General features: G+C 41.3%; 1 protein-coding gene across 1 annotated transcript; it reads left to right on the forward strand.

The window, feature by feature from the left end:
• Positions 1-1,124: 1,124 nt before the first annotated feature.
• On the forward strand, positions 1,125-11,114 carry LOC311040605 (uncharacterized protein; the record flags this gene model as incomplete). The annotated part of the gene is made up of 8 exons (XM_084050935.1): positions 1,125-1,232; positions 3,225-3,385; positions 4,506-4,719; positions 6,106-6,209; positions 6,717-6,832; positions 7,549-7,687; positions 9,448-9,585; positions 11,021-11,114. The coding sequence occupies 8 exons, from the start codon at positions 1,125-1,127 to the stop codon at positions 11,112-11,114; spliced, it is 1,074 nt and encodes a 357-aa protein (XP_083907061.1).
• Between the last annotated feature and the right edge of the window lie 5 nt (positions 11,115-11,119).

An 11,119-nucleotide genomic window follows, 5' to 3' on the forward strand; every position in this document is an offset into this window, starting at 1 on the left:
GTGGTCAAGTTATAGGCCAGTGAGAATAGTTTCACACGACTGAGATCAACCGAGCCAGCCGGCTTATGAAATCCCCCCCTCCCCACCTTGATGGTTTAGCCTTTGGCTTGTTCTTAATGATTTTCCACCAGAGTTTTTGGGCTGTTTCTGTTTGGGACAAGGTAATTAAGATTAAAGCCACAATCTGTAAGTTTTACCTCCCCTCCTGACAGAGAGAGCTAATTGCAACTATAATACCCGGGATTCGACACCTGGGTCAGGTCTGCCACGTGGGAAACCAAACAGTGACCGCTCAAGGGAGAGGGAATTTGGCCATGGGAGATATTGTGCTTATGAGCTTCAGGCAGGGCAACCAGCTTCCTGTCAACCAGTATTGTTCTCGTACCTGAGACCAGGATCTGAATTTCTCAATGGAAAAGCAGGGAGACCACCCCCAACTACCCTGCAAATGTCTCTATGCTCTACCACACAGATTGGATAAATTAACGTTTTATTAATTAAAATATGTCCCAGATTGCAGCTTTAATACACGCATGTGTTAAATGTTTCCACAGTATATGTGCCTACTGCCTATGCATACGTACAGTGACAACAATAAGGTCTGACAGTAGGCTTATATTGCTCAGGATACTGCATGTGGTTGGCATCAAGCATCATAGATGTGCATTTAGCGCCATCTGCTGTCCATTGAAAGCAAGTTCAAGTACACAAATCAAGAACTGTGTGCTAAACTAGAAGAAATCTGCATTTTCTGTGCTGTCTTGCTGGTCTGTGTTCATTATTATATCCATTTCTGTGTTATATATCAGGTTTATTCACCCTTCTGCATTGCCATTTTGTCAATTTAGCTGTCATATTTGTTTTTAACATAAACTCAACTTTCCTTAGCAAACCATTACTTGCAAAACAGTAAACATTTAGAACCCAGTGACCTTTGAGTTGCATGCAGCCAGGCTTTTTTTTCCGTCGTTCTTTTTCAGGTCCTTTTTCATTTAAAGTGGAAAGTTAATGAACAGCTTGCCATATCTATAATACTAAGATTGCAAACAGAGCCTGGCTCGTGAGGCTAAGATTACAGCGAAACCAGCTGGTTAGACAGAAGTCTAGCACAGGACAGGAGGATCATGTGTGACCGTCGCTTTGAAGGCAAAGAGCACGCGGTTGCTTACTTGAAATACAGGGTGACCCCAAATGAACTGGTCCCTGAGGTTGTTGACTTCCTGCAGAGAAAGGTAGGTAGGGGCCAGTGTTGCCATGTCTGCTTATTATAGGCGACTTTGGGCTTCTTTTCCTGTAATGTCGCTTGTAATATTAGTAGTTGCGGGTTCCGTTTGTTTGGGCTTGTTTCTAAAGTGTAGTTGCTTATTTGGGCATATTTATATCTTCCAAATATTCCACATTTTTGTGATTTTTTTAAATAGCCATTGTATACAGTATATAGGTTTTGGGCTTGTTTTCCTAGGCCTGGTTGCTTATTTTTCTCACAACATTTGGCAACACTGGTAGGGTCCCTTCACAGCAAAGTCCTTTTAGTGTTAATTTAACTCCGCGAGTGTACAGATCTGTTCACTCCTGTTTGAGTTAAATTAAAAACTTAACCTCTAAAATTGGTTGACCGAAGTCCCTCTGGGCTCTATACTAGTGTCTTTTCTGCTTTCTGCAAAAGGTTTTGCCCAGAATAGAGAAGCTGTGGTTTAAGTGGTTAACAACACTAAGGATATATGTCTTTACCTCACAGTATGGTAATTGGAACCCGCATCATATCACACCGTTTCTGGCTATACGCTCCACTGGCTCCCTGTTTGCTTCAGAATTGATTTTAAGCTTTTTTATTCGTTTGTCTTTAAATCACTGAATGGTTTGTTGCCTCAGTACCTCTCTGACCTTTCACAGTCCTGTTTATAGTCCTTTAAGGTCACTGCGGTCTGCTGATCGGCTGCATTTTGCCATCCCAAAGACAGGTTTACAAACCAGAGGCGACAGCACCTTTTCAGTTGAAGCCCCCAAATGATGGAATGAGCTACAGTATATACCCTCCCATATCAAATGTCCCCACCGTAGAAACATTTACATCTCGCCTCTCGTCTCACTTTTATAACGTGGCTTTGAATCCAGCTTGAGCGTTTTGTGGTCTCTGCCTAGATTCACTGACTGTTGACGCTTGTGTGTCTTGTATTTTATAGTGATTTACGTTTATTGTCTCCGCCAGAGGTGGAGAGTATGTTTTTGTCTCCGTCCTTCCGTGTGTCCGTCCATCTCAGCCAAGCTAACATTGGTCAAGCTTCACGTGACACGTGACAATATGTTGTCACCAATGCTTTCATTGGCTAGCAAGACGCATGATGACATAAAAACCTGTAACTATCAAATGTGCTTAAAAAAATAATTTATATTTTTTGAAGCTAAGCTAACATTGGTCAAGTGACACGTGACAATATGTAATATAAATAGGTAAGACAGGATTAATCAGGAACAGTACTGGTGGAGACCTGTGCTCCGAGGAGCACATTTTCTAGTTTTATTATGTTTTCATTATCATTTTCTTAAGCTTATAGTGTGTTAACTTTTAGATTATTTGTGCAGCACTTTGGTAACCCTTTGTTTAAAAAACGTGCTATGTAATTTAACTGGTTTGGTTTGGATTGGATAATAATATGAATTTAAGTCTTTATGCTAAATGCGGTTGGCATGCGGACATTCTATGCGGTATGGAGTTTGTGTGCTTGTTTTTGTTACACATATAGGCTACTGTCCACATCTTTGCCAGATCTTAGTTTTTGTTAAACCCACTCAGCTTGGTTATTCAGATTTAAAATAAAGCCCTATGCCATACTTTCCCATGATGCTACGCTGTTCTATTCTATTTGAGTGGTTCTCAAAGTGGGGTCCGGGCCCCCAGGTGTCCTTGAGTTAAGGGGGTCCCCAGTCAAATTTGTTAATAAAGCATCAAAATGGTTAACCACTTTAACCCTACATCGGCTATTTAAAAAATAGCCATTGTGAGCTTGTACAGCCGATCTACGTACAGTAAATCGGCTATTTAAAAAAATGCTTGACAAACTGTGAACATTTTTGAATATTTTTGAAACATTTAACGAAATATTTTCATATGGGGGTCCGCAGCCAAATACATATTAATTTGGGGGGTCCTTGACATGAAAATGTTTGAGAACCACTGTTGCACTGCACTGTTCTCATTTAGTTGTGTGTTGCATTGTTGTTAGGCAGCAGGGCCGTTGAACCTGGCGGTGGATGTGGGCTGTGGCTCAGGACAGGGGACGATCCTATTGGCTCCCTACTTCGCCAAAGTGGTTGGGACCGACATCAGTCCTGCTCAGCTGGAGCTGGCCATCGCCAATAGCAACCCTCCAAATGTTTCATACAGGTAGGGTGGTGGTACGCATTTTAAGTCAGTTAAATTCAAATGGGTTGTATGTTTGAGACGCGTGCGTGCGTGCGTGCGTGCGTGCGTGCGTGCGTGCGTGCGTGTGCGTGTGTGTGTAGCGTGTAGCGTGCGTTATATAAATATAGATTAGCAAATATTACTTATAGCCTTATTTATTCTCAATTATTTATGCTGAATTATACTTGATCGCTCACCAGTGTCCTGCGCTGATTATAGACAATCTAGAAGCTCAAAATGTGTCACAGCGTGACATATTGTGAGCTTGTAAATTGGCAATTTTTGGTGCACGACACACTGGCATGCAACTAAGCCTAAATCACCCTGTAGTCCCACTGGGATTTCCCAACAATGTGGGGAAGGAGTTGGCTGAAACATAGCTATTCTGTCAACAGTTGAAGGTTGCTGTTTTCCATTCTATTTTGATTCCTTTGCGCCAGCAAAAACACCAGTGTGTCCTCTGCTCAGCCATAGGTTTTGCCCATATACTGTAAAACATATACAATTGATTGCAGAATTGTTTTTAAAATGATTTTACCTATAAAGCTCTCCATGGGCTGGCCCCAAATTATTTAACCGAGCTACTGCGCCCCAAGGTCAATGTGAGATTACTTAGATCTTCGGACAAAGGCCTTCTCAATGTCTCTACAATGAGGCTGAAAACAAAAGCTTTTGCAGTCGTAGCCCCTACTCTCTGGAATAATAATAATATAATAAACGTTATTTGCATAGCACCTTTCATGACATGAAATGCAGCTCAAAGTGCTTTACAGAGCAAGAATAAAAAATAAGGCTTACCACTGTCTTTTCTGAGTCAGTCAATGCCTTTAAAAAGCTGAAAAAAATTGTCATTTGTTTTGCAAACATTTTGGTTTGTAATATTGTTTATTTCTATGCATTGTTTATTTCTATGTAGTTTTGCTGCTCTGTTTGTAACTTATTTGCGTTGTTGCTCTTTGGTATTTTAATGTGATATTCTTCTTTTATTTTAGCTCATTTATTGTACAGCGCCTTGTAACATCTGTTCTGAAAGGCGCTTTATAAATAAATTTACCTTACCTTACCTTACCTCGTCTGTTCCCAACCAATCCCCTGCTCATAGGCAATGTCCGGCCGAAGAGCTGCCGCTTGCGGCGGGTGAGGTTGACCTGGTGACGGCCTTTATCGCGGCTCACTGGTTCGACAGGCCTCGGTTCCTCCAGGAGGCCGACAGGGTGCTGAGGCCTGGAGGCTGCCTGGCGCTGCTCAGCTACACCATGGACTTTGACCTGGAGTATGGAAACGTGTCTGAGCAACTCAACCGCATCTGCAAAGAGGTACAAAGAAAAGAGAGAGAGAGAGAGGAAAGCTAAAGACGTCATAGATACGGTGAGCAGACGTCCCGGTTTGGGTGTCTCGAGCCCTGACCAATATCTGTAAAACTTTAAATGTCCCGGTTTTCAACATTCACTACAGAATTGTGCTGGCTTTTACCACAATTAAAATGACTAGACCGGTGCCCGTGCATCGGCCTACTGCAAGTCGTGAACAATGCAAGTTGTGAGTCAAGTTGTTTTATGCCCATATATGGAGATCCCTGATTTCATCAGCATAATGCTCATTGCTCATATTGGTTGGATCGGCAGTTCTGGACAACTGCATGTCCATATATGCCTATACATGGGCATATCAGTCGGATCGGCGGTTTTGGTCAACCGCCTATCCGAACAACTCAACACCGGGCACCGCACTCCCTCGAGTCCTCGTTTTTTGGACAAATGGATTTCCATAGCAATCACCCTGGTTGGCAGTAACATTAGGCCAATTTTCAATAATGAAGCTTAGGTGGATAAGTGATCACCGTGAAGGTGGGTATAGTAGTCACCTAAAATTGGAGCAAGTAGTCTGTAGCTCTAAACGTCACCGATTGTTTGGGTGCAATAAAGCACTTTATTTGTGGAGCCTTACAGTGTGTGAGCGTTTTATTATTATTTATTTCTATAATTTTTTTTCTTCAATTTACCTGCACTGATCGTCGCTCCGCACCTGCCCTGCCCTGCCCGATTTCGGGTTTGGGATGTGCATGTCTGTCTTCTTTTTCATCAGTTATAGCTTTTAGAGCAGCACATTTAAAATATTGTGCTGAACTGAAGTGTAAGAAATAAACACAAACAAAATACTTTGTATTGAGTGCTACTCAATACAAAGAATGTTGTAGGCCAACCTGGAGTTACCTCTGCCATGAGTTTTTCGATAAATTAAACCTCCAAAAATCAATACAATTTCTTATGATTATGTTAACCACAAACCTTTGGGGGTAAAAAAAAAAAGAGATAAGACTACAAATTGCAGCACTCTACCTACAGCTCTTGTTGTAGGTTAATAGTTATAAAAGCAAGTATTGAAAGTGACAAAAACATCATGTTTTTGGCATAGTCTGTTTCACTCCATTATTCTCTAGTACCTAAGTGGATTGAAGTGTGTGTATGCATGTGTGAGAGAGAGGGAGAAGATAAACAAGACAAATGTAAATGCATATCCTAAAATGTGTGATTCATTATGCCTAAAACAAAATGGTCTGTAGAAGTATTATCATTTTGTCAAACAAGGTCTCAGGTTTTAGGATTTAGTTATTCTGTAGCACTATTATTTTGATTAGTTAATAGTGATATTGAATAGTGTATTTTATCTGCATGCTATATACATTTTTGTAATTATTCTAGTTCTATGCTGCCTTGCTGCCCTATCGCAGTGCGACAATAGGACTCCACACACGGCCCCTCTATAAAGACATGTTTGACGCCTGGCCCTACCCTGACAAAGAGTGGTGAGTGTTTCTGCTGACTACAATGACTTCAAATCATATTTTGCAAACTGGGCAAATGTGTGCTTTGTAATGTAAATCCTTGTAATGGATTATCATATCATGTCAGCAATATGTGAGTAGAACGGCGCCTAAAATGCCAGGACCTAACCTGTTGTTGTTGTTGTTGTTGTTCCATTTTTTTCCACTTTATGGATAAAATGCTTACTGTCTGCATACAGTATGAACGTGTCATGGGAGATGTGTGTGTTGGGGGGGGGGCGGGGGGGGGGGGGGGTTTGAGACATAAACCTGCCAGCGCTATCATTATTAACAATAATGAAAAGAGACTGTCCTGGGTACTCTGCTACAACAATGCGATGCGAGAGTGCGGACTAGCTGACACCAACTTGGGACACCCTCCGCTCCTTCCTCTCCAACATCAGGGTCTGGAGCTCAGCAGTGCTGTTAGCTCTGCTTTCACGCCACAGTGTGTCCACTTGGGTGGTGCGCCCCCTCTTCCCCTCCTAGCTGTGCTTTGGGGTCGGCTCCCACAGTGTCAGTGGGCTTGCAGTTCCAGGTGCTTGACACACAGTGCCCATTCAGCCTCATTCTACTCTCTCTGACCTTTATCCATGACCTGTGGGGTGGGGCCCCCATAGAGGTCCACGTTCAGTGATGGAAGATGTACTCAGATATTTTACTTAAGTAAAAGTACCAATACCACAATATGAAAGTACTCTGTTTACAAGTAAAAGGCCTGTGAGTACAAAAGTATTTGCATCAAAATATACTTAAAGTACCAAAAGTAAAAGTACTAAAATGTTTGAAAATAAGCTACAAGCTCACAACGCGTCGGATCGCAACGCATTGTGAGCTTGTAGATCGGCTATTTTCAAATAGCCTATGTATAAAATAGGGCTAAAGTGGTTAATGTATGTTATATAATATAATGATTTATATCTGCAAAGTAACAAGTAACTAAAGTTTTTTAATAATTGTAGTGGAGTAAAAGTAGTAAAAGTAAAAGTAGTAAAAGTAAAAGTACTGAAAATTGGAAACGCTCCTGTTAAGTAAAAAAATACCTCAAAATTGTACTTAAGTACAGTACTTGAGTACATAGTTACTTTACACCACTGTCCACGTTTCTGACGTGGTCCTCCCGTGTGACGTCACGATGCGATTCATGGCATTCTTATGTACGTACTACGTAGACGCCATCCAGGGCCTTTTCCTGCTGTACTGTGAGCATCAATGTCTTGGCCGTGCGTATCAGCAGTACTGATTCTGCTGTAACCACGAACGGCCGTGCTTGAAGTAATCTCCCCTCTCAGATTTCCCTAATCTCCTCATCCCATGGCAGGGCATTCCAGGCGAGTGCCCTCGGGCCTTCGGATCCCGTTCCAGGCACAGATATATTTGAAATCCTCCAACTGCCTTGAGCACCGTCCTGATGGCAGTATGGTACTATGGATCACTACCGCTCTCACCGCTCTCACCAGGTGGAAAGTAACTAAGTACATGTACTTAAGTACTGTACTTAAGTACAATTTTGATTTACATTTTACTTTACTAGAGTATTTCCAATTTGCAATACTTTTACTTTGGCAAATATTGTACTTTTTTTTCCTCCACTACAATTATTTGAACACTTTACTAGTTACTTTGCAGATATTAATTACGCAAGGGATAATGCATGGGGAGGCAGTCATTATTGAAATTTAAAGCCCGACAGGGCGATTAACCACCGAGGCGCAGCCGAGGTGGTTAATCGCCCTGAAGGGCTTTAAATTTCAATAATGACTGCCTCCCCATGCATTATCCCGCTTATTACACGGCTACTTAATAAATACATAAAAAAACTCGCCCCAAAACACACTCGCCCCCATTCTATATACTGCCGATTTGCCTGTAATACCGCCGGATTTGCCCCGGGGCGACTGTGTTTTGGGGCGAGCGTTTTGGTATTTCCCCCGTAGCCACGATAAACAAGGAAGTGCAGTGGATCAAATAGAATCACTTTTCGGTCATTGCATCGTCTATTTCTCACTTCAAATGTTTTCAAAAACATTCTTGAGAGCAACGTTTAGTTGTAAATGACATTGGTTGTTTGTTTACATGGCTGTCATGTTGGATAAAGCATAAAACAAAGCAGCGGAGGTTGATATGAGCAGGTGTTCTGAGTCTCTGATTACACAGCGGTCCGTTATTGAGCTCAGCGGTCATTATCGAGAAATAATGACCGATGACTGACCAATCAGAATCGAGCATTCAACCAAGCCGTGTAATAATATATTATAAAACATACATTAACCACTTTAGCCCTATTTTATACATAGGCTATTTGAAAATCGATCTACAAGCTCACAACGCATCGCGATGCGAGGCGCTGTGAGCTTGTAGATCTGCTATTTTCAAACATTAGTACTTTTACTTTTGGTACTTTAAGTATATTTTGATGCCAATACTTTTGTAGTCAAGTAACATTTTGAACACTAGCCTTTTACGTCTTGTAACTGAGTATTTTCATATTGTGGTATTGCTACTTTTACTTAAAATATCTGTAAAATATCTGAGTACTTCTTCCCTGGATGTCACTCACCGAACAATGTGACAAACATCAAGGATCTTTAAATAATAAATAGCGACACAAAAATAAAAACCTTGATGCATTTCAAACACGTCTTCCTCAGGCAGTGGCCTACTGTTCCTGAGTGTTATGTAAATTAGTGTAAAAGTGCTGTCCTATTTACAGTATAGTGAGTGTCATAATCATGACGTTGCAGGTGCATAGTATACTATAAGCCAGTGGTTCCCAACCTTTTCTGGACCAGGGCCCACTTGAAAATCTCGAAAGGGCATTATCAGAGCATGTTTATTTTAATGATCAATCAATTGCTTGGATCAATGGAAGATATTTATCGGTATCACAATTAAAAACAACATTTTCAAGGTTTTAAAGAAGAAGAAAAAATAACAATTTTCTTACATATTTTTTTTTTATATTAATGTTTTTGCCAATTATTTGGGGGCCCACTTCCAATATCCGCACGGCCCACCAGTGGTCCCCAGCCCACAGGTTGACTGTCATTATAAATGACTTCATGGACGGCTATCACTGTGTGTGTGTGTGTGTGTGTGTGTGTGTGTGTGTGTGTGTGTGTGTGTGTGTGTGTGTGTGTGTGTGTGTGTGTGTGTGTGTGTGTGTGTGTGTGTGTGTGTGTGTGTGTGTGTGTGTGTGTGTGCGTGTCCTTTTGTGCAGGCATGAGTGTGTCCCAGTGAGGAAGCCCATGCCTCTGGATGCATATGTGTGTATGGTGGAGACCTTCTCCAGCTACCAGGCTCTGCTGAAACAGGACCCTGCTGAAGCCACAAGGTTGTCTGCTCACACCAGGGATAAGTGAGTTCAAAACAAAAGGAGAAAAGTGAGCACTGGTCTCCGCCAGGCCGGGTTGCCCAGGGCCCACACATTTTGGAAGGCAGTCATAGCCAATTGTAATGGGATCCGAAAAAACACACTTGATCACATGACCCCAGAGATAATGTGTACTTTTGTGTGTATTTGTGTGAGTTTTGGGAAAATTCTGTAGGAATAATAGCAAAAAGTGTGTTTTGAAGAAAACGCAAAATGGTGGAAAATGTCAGTTAAGTCAGTTCATAGGGGACAAAAACATTTTTGCTTGTGGATGAAAGGTCCAGGAAAAACTACATATCAATATCACCTATTTTAACCACTGACTTCAAAGCTGTGGTTATCATTTGAAATCTTCTAGATGAGGGCTAGGTGAACAGAACGGGCAAACAAAAGACTGAAGTTATGAAATCGTATTTACATCTTGCAAGTCCAAAATAATATATATATTTTTAAACTTGAATTGCACTGAAAAACCATTAATGAACAATCTCACAAGCTTGTAGCACTGGTGCCTGATCAATGGAGCAATCGAAGCAATGTGTCCCCCACTTTTTATACAACTGTATATGGAGCATGACTACCCCTGATCACCTCCCCACCCACCCCGGAATCAATTTATATCAACTTGCATACCACGTACCCCTCCCCCATGTGTCTGTGCAACTACTGTAGTCCCATCTTGCTTTGCATGTTGCAATTAGCTGCCGACGTCTGCACTACTAATATGCATGAGTAGGTCATACAGGAGAAACGTTTCTATATGAGGTGGTTTCTGCATCATCGTGCACCACACTAATCATTATTTGAATGTGGCACGGAGGGGTCAACATTTGAAAACAAGTAGAATTAAAACAGAAACCTTCACCATTGACACTTTGTATTTGTCAGGGTCTTTACACCTCCACAAGGTGTAGCCATGCGTCGCGACAAGGAACGTTTAACAACAGTAACATTTTGAGTTATTTTTACTTTACTGGAGTAATTCCAATTTTCAGTTCTTGCACTTCTACTCCACTACATCTCAGAGGCAAATATTGTACTTTTACTCCTCTACAATTATTTGAAAACTTAGTTACTAGCTAGTTTGTAAAGCATACATTAACCACTTCAGACAAAAATAGCCGATCTACAAGCTTAGTTAGATCGTCTATTTTGAGTTTGTAGATCTGCTATTTTCGAAGGATGTTTATACATTTGGAAACATGTGAAATGTATCCAATTCATCAAGACCTCTGAAAGCAGAATAGATTTTTTTTACCAGACCTGTGTGTAATATTATCTAGTGGAATCTAAATATTCCACTGTGTCTATGTCCAGCTATTTGTTGTGTTATGCACGGTAGAGAAAACCGTATTCTGAAATTGTCTTATTGAAGAAAAATGTGTGTTCTCAAGCTGTCTTTGTTCTTTTGTCATCCCAGACTGCTGTGTGCCATGGGGACGTCTTCTCTGGACACAGAGGTGGTGGTGGTGGTCAAATACTTCTACTGGCTGAGCTGCAAACCCTCCCCCTAGGAGAA

The sequence above is a fragment of the Gymnoscopelus microlampas genome (genome assembly GCF_963454915.1).
Source record: "Gymnoscopelus microlampas genome assembly, chromosome: 24".
NCBI lineage: Eukaryota > Metazoa > Chordata > Actinopteri > Myctophiformes > Myctophidae > Gymnoscopelus > Gymnoscopelus microlampas.